The following is a 20,559-nucleotide window of genomic DNA, read 5'->3' as shown; positions in this document are numbered from 1 at the left end:
TGTAACTCTACCACCTGCTTTCTCTCTCTGAAGTCGGAGAAACCTCAGAGAAGTTGTACATGACTCTTCAGCAGTACGTCGTGATGGATACAAGAGCTGGTCTCAGTTCTGATAGGTACCTGCTTACCCAGTATGTTTGATAAAAAGCCAAAAAGTTAAATAAACTTTCCAAGAAAGCATTTGCATAAGGAAACATTTCTGGTTTTTCTATCAAAGACTTATGGCTCATCAGTTTTACTGAAATGTGTTTATTCTATAGCAAGATAAAAGCATTTATTTTAGATAAGCAAAATACAAACAACTTAATTGCTGCTATCATAACTCATAAAAAAGTATAAAACAGCATAAAAACACAATAAGCAATGTAGCAATTAATAATTCATGTTACCAGTGTTTACATTAAAGCCTCATTTATGAAAACTTTACAACACATGATATGAAAACTTACAACTTTTAAAGAAAATATTTACATTGATTATTCGGTTGTGGAGTTTCATTTAAATATTCTACTGGTTTTGCAGCGTATTAAAAACTCTTGCATTTTTCATCTTAGCTTTCTGTAATAACAGTTTTATTTAAGTGCATTTCCCTTTTAAAAATACAGTGTATTAAATCTGAAACTCATCACTTCGACACAGAATATAATATTCACATTTGTTCTGTAACTGGAATTAACGTAAGAGGGTAAATGTCAATATATATTTTCTTACAAACTATGGTAGGTTTATTTGGAGAAATGAAGCGAAAGGTTGGGTCAAACATTTAAGTTCAGTTACTTGCATTTGTTTTTCTGAAGATATTTAGGAGAGAAAAAAATTAAGAGCTTTGGCAAAAATCTGTGATTTACTCTATTTTTTCATGACAAAAAATGCCATCAACTAACTCATGTCATACAAGTATGATTGTATGAAATCCAATCATCATTTTACAGGTAGTTACAACTGTGCTTTAAGGGCTTCATGAGTTCATACTGCCTTGAAGTGCATTATTCACTTTTAGAGAAAGAAGGGTTATATCACATAACTCTGAAAGGCCATTTTGCAGTCATAAGGTCCAGGTATTTATTAGGCCATTTGATTCACATATTGTAGGTAAAGCTTAAATAAATTAAAAAGGCATCACATGAAAAAGAGCACAGCTTTTTTTTTTTTTTTAAACAAAATGATTTATAGTCAGCTAAAAGATGATACACAGCTACATTGTAGTTCTTTATTGCCTATCTAATAGACACTTTAGAGGATCATTCGATCTGTTATGCATCCCTGCATAACTACCATCAACAATTTACAGTTTTCAGCCAAATATGGTTTACCCCTACCCCCTCCATCAACACAAAGCCATGTTGTACGATCATTTATCTTCAGAAAATACTGACCTGTGATAATACTTGAGTCTGTGTCTGAGATTGTATTTGTGACTGGTGCTGCTGAGGTGCTGGCTGAGGGCTCCCAATGGCAGGGATGGGAGAAGTGATCTGAGAGGCTACCGGAGAATGCTGCTGAGGAGAAGGCTGTGACTGGTGTTGCATATGCTGCATTTGCTGCTGCTGCATTTGCTGAAGCTGTATGTGCTGCAGCTGCTGTTGCATTTGCTGTTGATTAATTTGCTGCTGAAGATGCTGCTGCTGCTGCAAATGTTGTTGCATGTGGTGCTGAAAATGCTGTTGTTGCATTTGTTGTTGTATTTGCTGATGCATTTGATGCTGATGTAGTTGCTGCTGTTGCATCTGCTGCATCTGTTGCTGCTGGAGATGCTGTATCTGGTGCTGCTGGCTTTGCATTGAGGGGCTGACTTGAGATGAAGATGGCGTTGCCACCATACTTGTTCCCATGGAGCTTATCAATGGAGCTGCAATGTTTGTTGGCATGTTTGGTGCAACGGTAACAGAAGCTACAATCTGATTCATCGGCAGTCTCATAGTTAAAGGTTTTGGAGCAATTGCTCTGGGGAGGGACTGTTGAAGAGTTTGAGGAGATGCCGATACTGTTGCATGTTGAGAAAGAGAAGTATTCAGAATAAGGGAGGAAGACAAATTTGTGGATGCCAGTGTTTGCTGAACAGAACGAATTGTCTGGGCCTCAGCAGATTCTGCAGCAGCCTGTGTTTGGAAAAGAAATTAATCATATTTTAACAGAAAAAAACATTGTTACTGTTTACATGGAAATAAAAGTCACAGCTACTCAGGGAGACTTTTTTGTGGTTTGTTTTCTATCAGAAAAGATCAATCAACAGTCTGAGAAAGATCACTGATCCATTACATCACCTCTTCATCTATCTCTGTATACCGTACCTCCAGTTCTTACTTGGACAAAAAAACTAACCCATGCCCTTGTTCAACACCAGAAAGTCACAAATGTCACATACGTTTTGTGGCTGAGAGCTAGAAAGGGCCCAACACTTTCTATATTCATACGCTTTAAAAAAAAAAAAAACCCTGTTCTTAACAAATCTGAGCAGAAGCATATCCCCCCACACGAGTTATCATAGCATAAGAGTAGTGAACAAACAATGAAACTTCTCAAACAGCTTTTTAAATTTGATTATTGTAGTTCTTCACATCTAAGGCATCAGGACCTAGGTATCTACAACAGACACAAGCCTAAGGGAACATTGTCAAGGCACCCAAGTGAATACACTGGAAGGGGCACAGCTGCATCAGTGGGGTGCCCTGCTTAGGGAATCCTGCCTACTTCCAGTGTCCTGGAGGTTTCTGATGAGACACACCTGCAGGAAAACTACAGTCCAAAGAGGCCTATTGCAATAAATGAGGTGTTCTGGTGCCTTGAAGACATAGTTTTATTAGGTATATTTAAAATACTGAGTATGTTTAAATTAGATATATTGAAGCACCAAAGGTAGGATTTGTCTTTCACAGTTTTACACATCTGCATTGTACACGACATGTAAAATCCCTACATAAAGACAACAGAGAGAAGAAGTCTCTTCCAGCAGCGGCTGAGGGAACTGGGGTTGTTTAGCCTGGAGAAGAGAAGGCTGAGGGGAGACCTCATGGCCATCTACAACTACCTGAAAAGAGGTTGCAGAGAGCTGGGGATGAGTCTCTTTAACCAAGTAACAAGTGACAGGACAAGAGGTAATGGCCTCAAGCTGTGCCAGGGAAGGTTTAGACTGGATATTGGGAAGCATTTCTTTCCAGAACAGGTTGTTAGGTGTTGGAATGGGCTGCCCAGGGAGGTGGTGGAGTCCCCATCCCTGGAGGTATTTAAGAGTAGGGTCGACATAGCGCTGAGAGATATGGTGTAGTTGGGAACTGTCAGTGTGAGGTTAATGGTCGGACTGGATGATCTTCAAGGTCTTTTCCAACCTAGACGATTCTGTGATTCTGTAACTGACATGTTTTAGACATTTACCTTAAAATGTGTCAAACTGTGCTGCAGAAATGTCTATTCCATCCCTACTCTCAGCCACCACCTTGGATGAAAAAGCTCCAGTGAGGATGTCTTAAATTAGAGGAGATGATACAAATACTGGACTTAAGAGTGTAAATTCCACTTGCAGTTTTCCCACAAGTTACTCAGCAGCCAAGGTCCCATGGATTTTGGGAGAAAATATGATTTCTGATGTTTTTGAAAAGGGAACTTAGGACTGACAAGATAAATTCCCTCAAAGGTATTTAGAATTCCAGCTGCCATTGAACTTAGCACTGTGATACTAAAGGCTTTGAGAATATCATCCGAGTCCTAGAGACAATGGTAAAACACAGCTTCTCAATGCAAGGAGAATAAATCTTCTAGCTTTGAAGAATGCATATGTATAATTTCTGCTGTTGTATTTTTAATCATTAATTAAAACACACAGCAACTTTCTGTGCAACTTACTAATTCACTGCAGTTGTACATTCAAATAAAAATTCTCAGCAGTTAGACATCATCACTTTCTTCTGATCAAAGATATTTTTGTAATTGATCTTTATGAAATATTATTAGAGAAATAACCACCTTGATTATTTTTTACCCATATTTTAGATGTCCATAAGAATATTTTCATTTATGGTATTCAGATGCAACAGATCTACAACCAGTGCAGTGCTGCCAGTTAGAAAGGTGAATTCTCAAATAAGACAGCAGAGCTTTGTTTTCTTCACAAGTTTTATTTTAACTTAAGATGTGCTAAAATACTCCACGTGGCTTACTGCCAGCTAGTCCATTTGTAAGCACTCTCCAAATTCAGAGCCATCACACTTTTTCCCCTCACCTGCAAGAAATACTTAAGCTTTGTCATATAGTAATTGCTCTCCAGCTCCACAAAAAGTAAGTCTGTCTTTTGAAAAGTAGCACTTTAGGAAAAACAAAACTCTGTGAATAGCTTGCAAATGTTAATGCCAAAAGGTCAGTGTATTTTTCATGACAGAATTTTACTTTTGTAGTGAAATGCATTATTTTGCCTCCATAGATGAAGGAAGATGTGCATTTACAAAGTTATTGTTTGGTAACCATTACTGTGCCATTAGAGAGATGATTTTTTTTTTGCAGACACTATGCAGGGTTCAAGCAGCAGCACAACATCTTGTAGAGCTGTATTACAGAAATCCTAGGATTCTACTTTTATTTTGTGTAACACCCCACTCCCAAAAGCTAACTTCCATTACACTGAAGGCATTATTAGGCTTACCTTAGAAACAAGGCTTGCTCTATAGGCAGCAAGTGCCTTTAGGTATTCTTTTTTGGCAGCTTCAGTTTTTCTTTTATATACCTATTAAAAGAGACCACAATTCACCAACTTCAATTATTAAGACATTTTTGCCAGAATGCTTTCAAAATCACTTTCAAAGAAACAAAAAACACAGACCAAAAAACCTGAAAACAGTCTACGGTTAGATGTGCTTTTTCTTCCCTGAAAGATCTAAGTATTCTTGCAGGAGGTTACAGACTTTCGGGTCTACTTGCTGGATTTGCACCACAATTTATGTTGATTTATTGTGAATAAAAAAAGCTGCTAGATCAGCCAACTGTTTGACAAGACTACCTATGCACACTTTACATCCCCAGGAAATGATATTTTAATGACTCTAAGTAACCGGGATATTGGAAGACAGTATTTCAGACGCTAAAAAGTATATGCAGTAGTATAAAATAGCAAGAAATACCTATGCAATATTTTTTTAAACAAATATTCAAACTACGTATAAAAAAAAATGTTTATACGTTTAGGAAAGGTCATTCATAGAGCTTGGACAATTCACTTTCCCCAAAGTCGGCATGAGAGAATCCCATTTGAGTTAAACAAGAACAGTTAGGCAAAAATGAATTAATCTGTAATTTTAATCATCAGTAAATTTAAAGTTCACCTTTAAATCATGTTCACCATCATCTGTTGGATCAGACTAAAAGTTTCCAAATGTACTTCACAAACAAGTATCATTCATATCTTGCCAGAAGGTGTCCTATACGGGAATCTACTCTTCCATCGCAGCTTCCATTAACTGTTACTTGGGAGCTGCATGGAGTACCAACAGGCAAAAAGCCTCAAAGGATTTTTTTTTTTTTCCCCTTCAATCCATGTGTAGGAGTTACATGTATACAGAAAGAAGAATAACCCTCAAGGAAGAACAAAACTCATCTTTCCGTACCAAGTTTGAGTTGGAGATAACATTTCACATACGACATTGCAATGAGGTGTGGAGGATTGGCTTCAAAGGTTGGAAATCAACACGCTTTGTAAGAAATTCATAAGGCAGATCAAAGAAAAAAACAGTAAATGTGCTGTACCTTCCCCTTTTCTTTTCTAACTTCTGATTAATAGGAAACAAGAGCTTTGAAATAGGAATCATCAAAAGATGGCCCCAACAGGACTCTGGGACAACATCATCTGAGCTTTTTTACAAACTGCCCTTTAAAATTTAAAGACAAATACAGACATTTAACACTACCTACTGGCTCTTATAACAAAATGCTTTCTAGATGCCAGGTTTTCATCAAGTTCAAAAATCAGTGTAGCTCTACAGAGTAAGAGGTCTACATCAGCAAGTAGCATGGTCCACTCAGAGGAGAAGTAGGATTTTTTTTACAAGGATTACTATTTTACTTCTTGTGAGACAACCCTGCACCAATTTTTTACCTGTTTTTGTTCTTCTCCTAAACTGTCCCACATAGATGCCACTATTTTTGAAACCTCTCCAAATGTGGCATTCGGGTTCTGCCCTTTAATGGCAGCCTGTGTATCCCTGAAGAAAAGGGCATATGCTGACACTGGCTTTTGTGGCTCATTGGGATCTTTCTTTTTCTTCTTCTTTGGAGTCTTGGGCTTCTTGCCAGAATCCGGGGCAGCTCTTTTTTCTCCAGTAGCCTAAGAAACAGTAATAACAGAACAGTCAATATATGCATGAAATAAATCAGATTAATTCTGAAAAATTATCGACAGTTTGGCTTAATAATATATGGATAAAGCTACTATGCAGGCAACATTTTGTAGAGTTCTGTTGGGCATGCCTTTCTCCCACCAAATAATACTTAGTCTCAGCTTAATCTCATTAGATCTACTGGAACTAAATACATGAATAGTTACTACTTATTGTAAGCATAGCTTAAAAGTGTCAAAGCCTACAAGCTTGACCTGAAAAAGTACACCCCAAAGCTAACTTGTATTAAAAAAATTTAAGATTTAATCTATAGTATATTTTGAATAGGCAATCTATGTTTTTCCATTAAGATGTAATTTCAGCAGTAGAGACTCAAAAGGCAAGAGCTTGGAGGCATTTCCTGATTCCCAGACTTAAGACTGTCAACTTAGACATGGGTCAGGGGTTAAAAAGCCCACCCTTCAGGCAAAAAGCAGCAGCAGCTACGCAGTTTGTATCCACCTGCAACGAACACCCACTGTGCCCACGACCCACCTCCACTGCCCCTTGCGCAGGGCCAGGTGCCTCTGGGACCCCAGGGAACCCCCAGAGCAGCACACCCAGGCCTATGGGTAACTCTGGTCCCTGCCTGCACTTCACGCCCTGTACCCTCTTGCGTTGAACTATGCACAGATTATTGCAACAAGGGGATAAAGGGGCTCTAAATACACCTCTCTGATAGTCATTTTACTTTGGTATTTTGAGGATCCTGTACAATGATCTTTCCATATGCACAATTTCCATAAACTTAATGAGAAAACCTTTCATGGAACAGTTTAAATTAGGCCCTTTAAATATACTGCTATAATAACATTTGTGCTTTATTTTATTGATAAAATTTTCCCTTTATAACAGATTTATTTAAAGCAAAATGTAAATTAACTAAACTTACAGTTCGAAGAAAGCTTATTTTATTTCTGTCTAAATACATCTATGTTTTATATGACTCCAGAGAATACCAAAATGACAAAACTGTCCAAAGTTGATGAGTAAAGAGATTCACCAGATCTATAAAATCTGAAATGAATTATGAATGTATTAGACCAAATAGATATATGTATATTCTTACATTTATTATTATGGAGGTCTTATGGAAACTTCTTAAGTAAAGAAGCTAAACAGCAAATGAATCATTTTCCACTATACTGTAACATTTGTATTTTATATGACCACACTGCAGCTGAGACGATACTGCCACATTCATGAAAATATAGCATATAGACATGTAAAGCCTACCCATCACAGTGCATGGAATAACTTACTCTATTTGATTCATCTGCATCTTCTTCATTTATAGAGCTGGATGGGGAAGGAGTGGCTGATTTACTTGCAGGAGGGGAGGGAGAAGTGTGTGGCAAATTAGTGCCTCCTAAATTTAGCCCCAGCTGCGCACTTAGCTGAGACTGGTTAATGGTGGTTAGCTGAGAAGGAGGCATAATTCCCGAATGAGCAGCATCAGTCATATGGACAATAGATCTCATAATCAGAGAGTGATCCTGGCGATACTGGGAAACTTGTGTGTGACTCTGATCCTAAAAGAGATTGAAACATTATTTAGCCATTAGCAGCTACCATATAGCATTATCACATAAAGATATTTTCACAGGCTTACAGAACTGACACTGTCAACTTGCAGTTTGTTTAATTTCTTTTTAATGAATTAAATGCATTTTTAATAAATTATATGCAGCAACAGTTACCACACTTGCCCCGGATTTCACTTCTCCCCCACTTGTGGATGGTTTTTTATTGTGGAATAAAAATTGCATTTCCCCTTTTTTAAACATTTCTTCTCTGGATGCGGTTTGAAGTACTCACATAAACAACAGGGGAAACAGGCTGACTGACAATACAGGGAAAACATTGCAACTGAGAAGACACAAACTGCTGTCAAATGCAGAAAGTAAACAAAACCGGAGCGGGTGGAGGGGGGGGCGGGGATATATATATATATATATAGAGAGAGAGAGAGAGAGAAGCATCTTCCTTTACTGACATTCAATTACTCCTAGCTGTTACTAGTAACAGTAGTAGGTATAAAACAATCCTGACTGAGTAGGATTTTAAAGTTGTTTTAAACAAAGAATACGGCCCTGCCAGTTCTTGAGTGCAGACACTGCAGCATGCTGGAGAACTGTTCAAGTAATCCTAATCACTCCTAAAAATCCTTGTTTGCAAGTACCACATAAAACTACACACTTTTATCTTTAATCCAACAATCAAATACATGTGGAAGTAGCAAGCTATGTACCAATCACCGACTTTTTCTTGTACTTCATGTCTCAGAAACTCAAGTGCTTGCATGGTTTTGTTTCTACTCTTTCTCGAGGGCACAAACTATGTCGTCTTCTACATCTGCACAACACTTACTGCATTTGTAAATAAAAAGAAGCAAGACCCTGAAGGTAAAGTCAAGTGGGATCTGCCTACGAACAACTCAGTTTTCTTATTTTTAACCACAGGTATCAAGACACGATGAGGGAACATTTAAACAGAAAAGATTTTTAAAACAGTAAGTGAAGAATATAAATAGCTCACAAATTCAGCAACCTGATTAATCTATAGCCATCATTGGAACAGACAGAAACGTGAGAAATAAACAAGATTTTGACAATTCTTTCATTATTAATAACCTACATCACAATTAGTAGCAGGTACAATGATCCTTAATGAAATGTCACAGGACGAAACAGCAATGCTGGGAGCCCAGTGTACAGTCCACTGGACTTCCACAATGGATTCCGACCTTCCCAGTGCTCTCTTATTAAAGCATGGATAAGACCACACCAGTTTTCAAAAATCTGTGTCAGCATGGAGGTACGTTTAGCCCAAGTGACTTTCCTCTTACTTTTTACTACTCTTCCCTCAACAGAGGCAGTGGTTATGTGCTCCTGAAAGCATTTTTTTAGATGGGACAAGTGCAGCCATACAAAGAAGCAATACATGTGTTAGAAAGGATGTACATCCTGCCTCATCCATCTTATGTACAAGTGCTGCAGCACACTGCTTCCCTGCAGCAATAAATCATATTAATTCTGAATTTGGCATTCATGTGTCTTTCTGCTGAAGCCTATACAGAAAAAAGAAATCCTTCTTAGCATAACAGTAGATGTAGTATTGCACCTGGATCCAGTACAGCTGAAGTTAACCCCACAAGCTCATGATCCAGATCCTATACACTAGGTCTCACCCCCATTTTCCCCATACTTTCCAAGCCATTGCCAGCTTGGCTCATCATCCATACTGCACCACGCTGCTTTTCTTCTTAAATTCTTTTAACATTTTCAGTAAAGGAGTGTAGTTCCTTAGAGATGAATGCATGTGCCAAAAGTGGAGCACTTGATACAGAAAGATCAAAACATCAGACTTATTGGCTGAAATACACATTTGCTTTAGGGCACCTCTCTGTGAAAATTTACTGCTGTTAACTACAGGGTCATTTTGATTGTGACTTGTATTAGCACTGGCATCTGGAAGTTATTCAAAGTCTTTTGTAAAAGGATATCACTTTCTGCATATTACTCCATTCATTTTAGTTTACAGACATTATTGCATGAAGAAAAACTATGCTGGTAAAGCAAAGGTGGAGATCGTTAGAATGACCTTCTCTCATAGAAATTAACTTTCTTCATTATTTTGCAGGCAGTACTTTCTTGGAGGTGTTCTACACCTAAAAGGCTAGCTTTTGTTCTTTATGGTTATGCAGTACAGGCCTTTCTGGCCTTTGCACCAAGGCAACAAAATGGGATGACATGGGCTACAAACCATTTACTCCAAGTCTTGTCATTTTGATTGCATCTATGATATTATTGAGACTAAATTCTCTTGACTTGCACTGACCCAGAATCTAATTTTATACACAAGCCCATGAATTCTTAACTGTTCCTTTTTCTGACACTATTTAATGCTTGTGTCTTTTTTTACATCCACTTGTTTAATTCCAGTTTTTCTTTTCTGTATATTTTCCTAACTTTTTAAGCTTTTTTTTAAATCTTAAAAACTTCAGTAAAAGGTAGAAGTGGAAACAACAATATTTTGTAACTGTCTATCTAGTATCAAACAGATAAGACATATTATATACAAGAAAATATTTTGTATAATTTCCAATCTCTTATCATGTCATCATATCTGCATATGATAATGACAACGTATTTTCTGCACTTTGAATTTAAGTTTGAAAGTTAAGGCTAATCAATATTTTTTAAAAAAATCACAAAGAAAGGAATGGGAATTTCATTTTTTACTTTGTGGTACAGTGTTGTGGGCATCAACAACCTATGGTCCCTACAGAAGTTTTTATGTTTGTACAGTGGTTTGGCAAGTAGCAAGAAGGTAGGGAATAGCAGTAGTCAATTGCAACCTTAAAGTTCACAGCATTTGCATATAGCTCCTGAGCAAACAAAATCTTACAAGGAGGAAACTATGATAAAGAAAACAGAATTTCCATCAATTATCTTAACTCTTATTTTTTCCCTTATACTACAAAGACAAATACTGAACCAAAAGGATCAGTAGCATTTCATTATGCACAAAAAGTTTATCAAAGAAATGTTTAACAAAAAATAATCTTATATCAGGAGCATGCACAGAAATACAAGTGCACTAAAACATCCACATGACATCCTAATTACTACATGAAAATGGAAAAGCTTATGTATTCAAAACAATCCACTGAGAAATACTGTGAAAATTTTAGAGAATATCACAAGCTCTTTTACATAAACTTAACCAGAAGTAAAAGTGATACACAAGTATTATAAGCATTCGGGATTTTTGTAACATTATGCAAAAACAACAGATTAGTTCTGACAAATTAATTAACTTCTCAAGTGGACAGAAGCAAGTTTTGATTGAGCCTGATCTGCTTTAACATCTTGGACTGAAGCTAGGTGCTTTTAACACAAGTCAGGCAAAACTCAACCACTGGTTTACTCAGCATGACAGTCAAACAAGGACATAATGTGTGAAATGGAAAACCAAAGAGAAATACCTTGTGTGATTCCTCTGCAGACTGAAATGACTTTGTCTCAGATCTCTCTGTTGTTATCCTACACAAGTGCTACAAAACCACCTAAGGTATAGAGTCATTTTCTGAGGGGAATGCCAGCCACCTCTCTGGTCTGTTCAATTATACACATGGATAAAAAAAGCAAAATATGGTCCAAAACATTTCCCCCTTCTCAAAATAACTTTATGGTGACTGTATCTGGGCACACTGGCTTTCTATCACCACTCTCTTGCACAGCTCCAATAGCACACACTATAAAGGCATTCAGCATCTGATGCATAGAAGGTCTCATGAAAGGAACCATAAGGATATCCGTCCATCAAACTATCCTCCTCTCAACTATTCTAATCTATTTCGACAGTCATGCCAAAGAAGTCATATTGCCAAAGGACGTCTCACGGCATATGCCAAATATACAGCATATTTTACTTTTGATTTGTAAAAGTATAACTTCTCAAAAATTGATAAAATATCAATTCCTCAACAGCCACTGGAAAGCAAACAACAGAGTAATGAGACTTAAAAAAGAAGGAATGTGTCCCATGCTTTAATTTATACAGTATTATCAAAGGTGCTTTTCAACAATTACTGTACCTGAGCCAGCAAAAGCGAAACATACCATTGAGTACTAAGGGAAAAATTACGGTAATAAAAGATAGTTCGTTCTTCCGTTATCGACTCATTAAGCATCCAGTAGTTAATACAGCTAGCATTTATTTTGACAGATAAATGCATCCAGCCATTACATCAAGAGATGCCCTAATTTTCACTTACTCTGCATTTTGAGAATCATTTACATACAGTAGTTTTATCCTGGATTTCTACCCCGATATAATTTTAATCTCTAGGAACATTCAACATGATATTTAAAAATATAACTAGGAAATTACTTTTTAGAACATTTTGAGTAAAACTGAAGTCTTCATTAAAATCAATGTCTACAGCCTTCAATCATTTAAATAGGCAACACCTTCGGTAAGACTTTTTAGCCATGTCAGGACTGAGCCCATGGAAGTGCCTACAGGAAGATGCAGGGCTGGGATCTGACCCTATATTGCATGAGCTAGTTTTTTAAGGAAAGTGAGAAATCTGCCAACAAAAATAACTATGCAAAACCCAACATTTATGGTTATGCTCACTGTACCCTGGTTTCAGAAGCTGACTTAAAACATTATATATTCTATTGCCTCAGGAATTTGTCACTGTCAATGTAACATAAGCTGATGTAATATTTTAAAGGATATACTTAAGTTGAAGCAAATGCACTGCAATGTAAAGAGTGAAATACTCAGTTGTCCCTGTCTGTAAATTACTTCCTTTACTTTTGGGCAAGTCAGCATATCTCTAGAAGAAATTCTCAATACTCTTTTTCTCCACAAGTAGAGATAAAAGAATCCATTAATCTAAATTTTTGCAAGATTGGAACTCACTGCCAATCAAAACAAATCAAACTAACAGGATGCTTTTCTCTGTCAGAGATTAAATCCTTACTTAATAGAATACAAAACAGTTGCACTTGGTACTGCTGCCACTGAAGAAGTGTCCTTCCTCTCCCCTCCTCAGATAATGCCATCAGTAATAGATCTGTCAAACTGCAGTTATCAGAATATCCACTACAAGCAGCAGCTTCTTTTCTCTGGCAATGAGAAAACTCCTGTGTTTTGCTTTGTGTCTCTACAGAAAAGAAAACCTTACCTAATTTAATTCCCAAATAAAAGCTACAACAAACAGCACTTGTGTCTCGTCCCACTCAGAAGAGAGAGACAAGCAGCCTTCTGCAGACTTTCAGTGGAAATATTTATGGTTGGGGTCTCAATACATACTGGATCTCCTCTTTCCAAGGGGTCCATTCCTCCTGCCCAATAGGCAGCTCACTGAGTTAACAACCACGGCGCTCTCAGGTCGTTGGTGGTCAAAAACACCCGGGGCCCCCAGTACCCCTGTGCCTCATCTTCTGATAACAAGATTTGATTGCCACCAGTTAAGGATACCCTCCATACATATTCAGTCTCAGTTTTCTGAGCTCATCTGGTATATTTCTCCTGAATTTTCGAAAGCTCAGTCGCCGAATACAGTATCACTCAAATGGTGATCTGTGGAGCTCCTTCACACTGGTCATCAGTGGTCTCCATTTTAATGAATGGTTTCAGGGTTTCCCCTCATTTTTGGGGTAAAAAATGTCTCAGCTCATTTCTAACTCCTTTGTTGGATACAAGGGTCTATCAGCCAGTTTTGCCAGACTTGAAAATCCTGGTTCACTATCCAGAAGAAAATTAAGATCTGTCAGGTTGCGGGTTTCTTGTTCATTCTCCTCGAATTCAGACTGTAAGATTTTTTTGTTGGTTCAGGATATCAAGACAGAGCCGTGTGGCATCGCTGAGTAGTGTTATGCTCAGCGACTAATTGGCTTTGCAAAATTTCAATTTGCTCTTGCAAGGATTTGACCGTTTTAGTAGCATCATGTTCCTTGGCCAATTGATCCTGGAGAGCTTTTACCAAATCTTGCAAGGATCTGATTGTTTCCCCTTCTGCTTGCCTGGTCAAGTGTCTATCCTTTTGGGCTGTGGTCAGTGCTGCCCCTAATACAGCACACACTACAGCTTTTCCTTTGCCTGGCCACAATCTTTGCTCCTTTGCAAGGATAGTGATATGGCTTGTCACTGCTTCTGGATTATGCCAATTATCATGGGCCCAGACCATGCCTGGCAGAGTAGGACACGCCTTATACTCCCTCAATTTCTCAAGAACAGGGAAGCAGTCAAGCACCGACACTTCCCAGGCAGTTATGGCTTGGCACTGCTCGAATCTCTCCCAGCTTATAGCCGAGAGGTCACTTCCCAGTTCTCCCTGTCTGTGTGTGTCAGATGGAGAATTGGTATCTGTTAGGACTTTCCAACACCAAGGGAATCCTGTCTGTGATGTCCATTTCAGTGTCACATCCTGCTCAGACGAGGGAGACAAGTGACTTAGATTCATAAATCCCCAATGGAGTGGACAACAGTGAGACAAGTCTCAAAGTTCAGACATAAACATTTATTAATTTCCCACAATGTATTAATTGGATACATGATAACTGACTAAGTATATAACAAATTATGGCAAGTGGTACGATGTGACTTGCATTACCTAACGATAACAAGGAAAGGGGGAAAAGAAAAGAGAGCTAGAGCTAGAGATGGGAATAGAAATAGAGACCACTGGTCCAGGTTCCTGAGTTGGTCCTGCCAACAAGGTCCAAGGATGCATCTTTCATACTTCACTTCTGCTATCCTTGCCCCTCCTCAATTTATACACACCTTTCTTTGGTCCTTCCCCTAGATTCACCTACATATCTATATATCACATGTATGGGGAGGAGTAAGGTGCTTCATGGGATGATGTAACTAGCATGATTTTGTTAATCTTCATTAGTGTATGCAGGGGTGTCAACTTCAATATGCATTTCATGGACAATGAAGCAAAGGTCGTTCACTGGACAGATGGACCCTTGAAACTTTACAAGATGCACCACAGCAGAACTGTCCTGTCTCCACAGGGCTCCCTCCTCCAGCTGAATTCTGTGCTGTCCAGGCAGCCTTATCAGCTCCAGACTTCACATTATCCACCTTCTGACTATAGTTTCATTACTTGTATTTGAGATATTCCTCGGCTCGGAGGGCCTCCACACCCCCCATCCCTTATCTTTACCAAGTCTCATCTCCCACCATTGTTTATGCTTCTCTCAGGCTTTGTTTCAGAAAGTTACAAGTCATCTCTTACATGTTGGTTCCGAAAAAAATTATGTCTGCAGCTGGATCTAAAAGATTGGTAGGTGACAGAAGGCTTATGCAAATCCTGCTGCCTGAAGAACATGAAGAATGTGCAATTTCTTGGTCTGTGTTTTCCCCCCGTCCCACTACATCAGAAATTACTCTCTTCTGTTCACACAGAGCATGTAAGCTGGAGAAGGGACATGAAAAGAAAAAAAAAACCCAAACCCAAACCAACAAACATGAGGGCCCACTGATTTATTCCTCAAAACTGAGCAGCTAGCTCCTTTTGTTCTGGCAACCTCAGATGTCTCTAGAAATTCATCTCCTGCAATATGATAGAATTTTCTTATACAGCTGCAACCTCCAAGTTAGTTCAGCATGTTTTACTGGAATCTTTCTTATTTACCATCCCTTGCTTTTCTTTGGGATCTGATCTGCAACCACATTTGCAGTGAGCCCTCACCATGGCTGGTGTTCTTCGCACTCCCCTGTGCGGCACAGAGCTTTCATTGGAGCAGACAGCCTGACCTGTTACAGGGAGGGTAAGAGTGCTGTGAGATCACCAAATTGCAAGGTAAAACCATTTCTTCTATGGGACCACATTTGGGCATTAGGAGCCCACCGACACCAGGCAGTGCAGCACCACCTCAGAGATGTGACTCCAAGCAAGAAGGTGCCAAGTAACTGGGCCAACCAGCCCGGGCACTTGCCAGACCAGCACTGCTCTGGGTCCCAGGACTAGGCACCTTGGCAATACTGCTCTGTGGTCTCTGCTGGTACCAGCTCATTCACAGCATGACAAAATGCTGCATTACATGGTGATGAAATACTAAAAGCTCACAGCTAGGCCAAAATCACACAACTACCAAACTAAGAGACAACAGCTTTTCTCTGAAATGCTTATAATTCTTACCCAAGATGCCCCACCACTCTAGCATGGAGCATTTGCTCTTTGGGAAATTTGTTCTTACCCGTTTACTTTCCTGTGACCCTGCAGATTCCTCATGCAGTCCCCAAAGTGGGCTGAAGGGATAATGCCTCTTGGTTGCCTTGGTTGATATTGAGTCCTTCTGCTCTTGCTTCTGCTCTTGCAGATGGATGGCCCCACAGGCTTGCTATAGCCTTCCACCCATCCACAGTGGCTGCTACAGATGCTTTAACATCACCTAATTCACAACTTCTTTATAATTTAATTTTTACACCATTTTGTAGAGGCATTTAAAAACAGATTCTCCACTCTCTCCTCCCCAAACATCTACCATACTTTAAAGCATATTGAATCACACTCCTTTTGGACAAGGTACCCAACAGCATGATCACAATACATGTGTGACTCAGATCACAGATCTGGGCTCTGATCTGATGAGTCTGTTGGCATGAGGAGCTTCTCTCCAAATTAGCAGTATAAGTTTAGGTCTGCTGTATGCAAACAGTGAAAGCACATTGCAAACAAATCCTGGATAGTTAAAATTAAGTCCCAGAATGTCAGATAAATGCTGTTAGCAGTTTTGTTACAACCTCTGCAACTTCAGGCGCTTCAGCTATCAAATCAAAGGCAGATTTCAAAGGTCCTTGTTACACAGTAAGCAACGTGGGGAGAGACTGCAAAGAAGCATGACAACTAACAAACATTATCAAAGGTAAGAAAAATTGTGCAAGGAATTGGGGGGGACATACTTGGGGGTTACATGGCATTTGTTTAAAAGTTGCTACAAGTGTTGGTAGCCATGCTCGGGGGGGTGGTGGGTTTTTTCTTGGGGTTGGGGTAGGGGTTTTTGTTTGGGTTTTCTTTGTTGTTTTTTAAAGCAAATCAGAAAAGTACATCTCATTATCTTTTGTATTACCAGAGCCAGGTACTTTTTTTCCAGCTACCTAGCAACACAGAATAATTTAAAACTTATAGAGACTTGTCATTTCTTTATAGCTTGAGAACTTGGAAGTGGAAGCTGAGTACCGGATAAGCTGTCGAAGGGGAAACACAGGAGGTAACAGCAGAGAATAGCAGGAATTTCAAAGCAAGTTTTCAAATGACCCAAGGACGAGGGTGGCTGGGTCCAGCAAAGCCTTTGGCCAGGTACAACATATCCAGACCAGCTGCAGCACCTGCCTCATTTAGCAGTTTAAGAAAGCAGCACCTGATTTTAGAGTTTAAACTCAGGAGGCAGAACAGTTTAAAGCCATGCTACAGGCTTGGTGCACAGTTGGTGTCCACAGTCACATAGGTTCGCGTTCCTTCTGAGAGCAGTTCTTAGGAATATCAGACATTCAGCTTCTGCTCCAATTCCTGACAGCTTTCCCAGTGGGGTGTATCATTTTCCACATATTCATATGGGACCTCACAATATTTTCTGGAGCTGATGGATCATGATTTAGGCATTATTAATATAGTCACACTCTTTTTTCCCCGGATTGTTCTGCCAGTGATACTGTGTCTCTTCTTTCATGAGGAAGTCCCTCATGTATCTCCATAGGTAATAACCTACTTGCATAATTTTTCAATTATTTTTTTTTTTAGAAGCAGCAGTACCTGCTCTTCAGATCGGTGTCTTTGGCAACTGCTGCCACTTTATTTCCTATAGACGGGTCCTTTCTTGAAGTTACTATGAGTTGCCTATTTCTGAAAACAGCACCAGAATCTGTTTCCTTCTCCAACCATAACGGCGCATTAACAGATGGCCCATTGTGTCTGTATCCATGAGAAAGGAGGGAAGAGCATGTCTCTCAGAAAAATGACTATATTATCCACACCGAGTATTACAATGTCACTGAGGACATGAAAATCTACACACTATTAAAATCCTATTATTTAGTACATCATCAGGCTAACACCGTCTTCCTATCATGTTAAAGTCGTAGCATGTAGCTTCTGTGCAGAAGCCACTGCTGTCTGTTGTCTCCAGGGTTTTCAGCCCATTGTCCACCTTCCCCCGAGGCCCCATGAGCTGTGCACACATGTGCTCTGAAAGGTAACTTAAAAATGCACAATTATGTCATCAGACATAAAATAAAGTATTAACTATACACCAATCAGAAAAAATGACTCTGTAAAGACTTGAAAGTTCATCAGCAAAGCACACAGCTCAGACCTGTGGGCAGAAACCAGCCTGTCACAGCGCTGAGCTGATAGCGGGCACCAAAGCTGCAAAATCCCAACTGTGTCCTAAAGGTCTAATTTCACAAAGCATCCACCACCATTTGAAAGGTTCTCTACGTGGCCAAATGTCGCTGATCTGAGCCACCAGAGCATCATTTAATTTGGTATTACTTAATTTTGAGATGAATTTTTCTTGGTACCAGAACTTATTAAAAACAGTGCTGATAACAGCTACCATTTCTGCTGGGAAAGTCCAGTACAAACCAGACTAACACTGTTGATTTAAAACTGGAGTTTAGTAATCCACTGTAGTAATCAAAGAAAAAATAGAAATAAGAAAATTCTGAAGATAATCTCTTTTCCTAGTAAGAATAGTTGCTACTCCTATAAATGAATAATTATAACCTGGAATTAGTTATATGTTTTGTATTAAAGATGACAATAAACATGTTCATAATAATAACAAGGGCTTGTTTTAATAAACCGTTCCAGGCGTTACACACATTAATGACCCATGAAATAACTGTTTCATCTGTAACACATTAAACATTGTTGTTATAACATTGTATTAATTGAAAACCTACTCCATTCTCTCTAGATAGGAGATTACAGACTAGGTATTAAAAGAGAGATTTACAAATAAATTTCTTTGTAAAGGAAAATTAAACATATAAATTAGAGGCACACAGTCAGGTAAGTAGTGAAATGTCTTGCCAATTTTAAAGCAACTTTTTTAGTTTTTATTCTTGCAATCTTCTGTTAATCTATTCATTTAAAGTTAATTAGTAATTTTGGAATTTAAATTACTAAAAAAGATTTAGATCTTTAAGTAAAAGGCACCACTGTTCTGAAACATTAATAATATTTGTTGTATCCAGCCCTTAATAAGCTCGAATTTGCAACTCAGCTCTTTAAAGCCACATCATTGAGCTGTTTATTTAAAAGGTCTCTTCTTGAAATAAAAGCAATAGTCACCATCATATCTTTGATTTCAGCACAGTGCCACTCCTAACTAGTAATGTAATTAAAGATGAGCGTATTCCACTATGAATTAGCCTTATCTGTGCAGAATCCTGAATGCACTGGCAGCACTGCAACAACTATAAAATATAAACAGGCTCAAATCTTCATCAAATAGGAAACATTTTCTCTAGCAGCGTAAGTAATATAGGGAGCAATATACGTAAAATTATCAGTCTGTTTTTGTAACATCTGTACTTTTTTGAATAAAAGAAAAAATCAGACTGAAAGAGACAATTATTTTACTGTCTGTTTCTTAGATATCAGAAAGAGAATTTTGAAATTCATCAAAGCTAACCTTCTGTTATGTACAACAGGCTAAGCTGAAAAGAATGTTAACAAGTTCAATTTTCATTCAATCAGCACTACTGCTCTCTGAAATGTTTCATTGCAGGAAAGAAATAAAAATAATCTATATGGTAATTATGAGGATGAATCCCCCAGTAACTTTCAGCTACATGAAAGGTCAGTTCTATTCAAGATATTTTATCAGTCCCCTGCACATACTCCTGTCCTGTCATTTTAAATCTGAACAGCATTTTATTTTCCCATTTACAGCTACCTGCAGAATTAAGTACTTAAGCCAAATAAGAAAAAAAAAAAAAAAAAGAAATGTTGAATGCTGGCAAAGGCTATAATAGCATGGAGATAAATCGTTCAGCTGCTCTCTCTCAAGCCTCTGGGGCTGCAGATTTTTCTTCTCCTGGTGCACTGTGGGTATTCAAAACTTGTTCAACATGATTTCATTTCATTTCAGGCACTGCCTGAGAAAACTAAATTACAGAATCAATCATACAGAAGGTCAGAGTGAGACTTCATTACAAGTATTGCATGCTTGCATGAATATCTTTCATTTATGACTGACCCAATATGTCACAATAGCTGTCTAGTAAAAATAATCCACTTTCTGAAATTGATGTACTACTGATGTCAATGCTACTCAGCAGGCTGGGCAGATTATAGAGAGGTGTTAAAAAAAGGAACCCTCAGGAGCACAAGTTGTAGTTTCATAGAATTGCCATACTTTGCAGATTAAAATAATTTTTCTATGCGCAGCTCAACAGAAAATGAAACATTAATATAAAATATTGGGGGATGATTTTTAATTAGGATATTGCTGTTGATTTCCACTTATTTATATTCAAGTATTTATAGGGATAATATTTGCATCATGTAAATCCATGTGTTCTTTGAAGTCAAATGTACATCAACATTCCATTTTTCAGTGACTCATTTTTGAACATCAGGATTTTATTTGGGTATTATTAAAATATTAAAATGAATCAAACTTCCTCCATTTTATCTTTTTATTGCTGTAGTCTTTTAT

At 38.3% G+C, this 20,559-nt stretch overlaps 1 protein-coding gene across 3 annotated transcripts in view; it reads right to left on the bottom strand.

The window, feature by feature from the left end:
- Nucleotides 1-228: 228 nt before the first annotated feature.
- TOX3 (TOX high mobility group box family member 3) overlaps nt 229-20,559 on the bottom strand; it is an 85,048-nt gene continuing 64,717 nt past the window's right edge. For all 3 annotated transcript variants that reach the window (XM_074881904.1, XM_074881902.1, XM_074881903.1), the window contains exons 4-7: nt 7,621-7,890; nt 6,079-6,306; nt 4,633-4,713; nt 229-2,098 (exon numbers count right to left, since the gene is read on the bottom strand). In XM_074881904.1, coding sequence (XP_074738005.1) covers nt 1,361-2,098; nt 4,633-4,713; nt 6,079-6,306; nt 7,621-7,890 — 1,317 coding nt within the window. In that variant the 3' untranslated portion in view covers nt 229-1,360. The remainder of the gene's footprint in view (nt 2,099-4,632; nt 4,714-6,078; nt 6,307-7,620; nt 7,891-20,559) is intronic.

This window comes from Strix uralensis, chromosome 12 (genome assembly GCF_047716275.1).
Source record: "Strix uralensis isolate ZFMK-TIS-50842 chromosome 12, bStrUra1, whole genome shotgun sequence".
Taxonomy (NCBI): Eukaryota; Metazoa; Chordata; class Aves; order Strigiformes; family Strigidae; genus Strix; species Strix uralensis.
The sequence above is the reverse complement of the archived record's forward strand: the minus strand, read 5'-3'. Positions and strand labels throughout refer to the sequence as shown.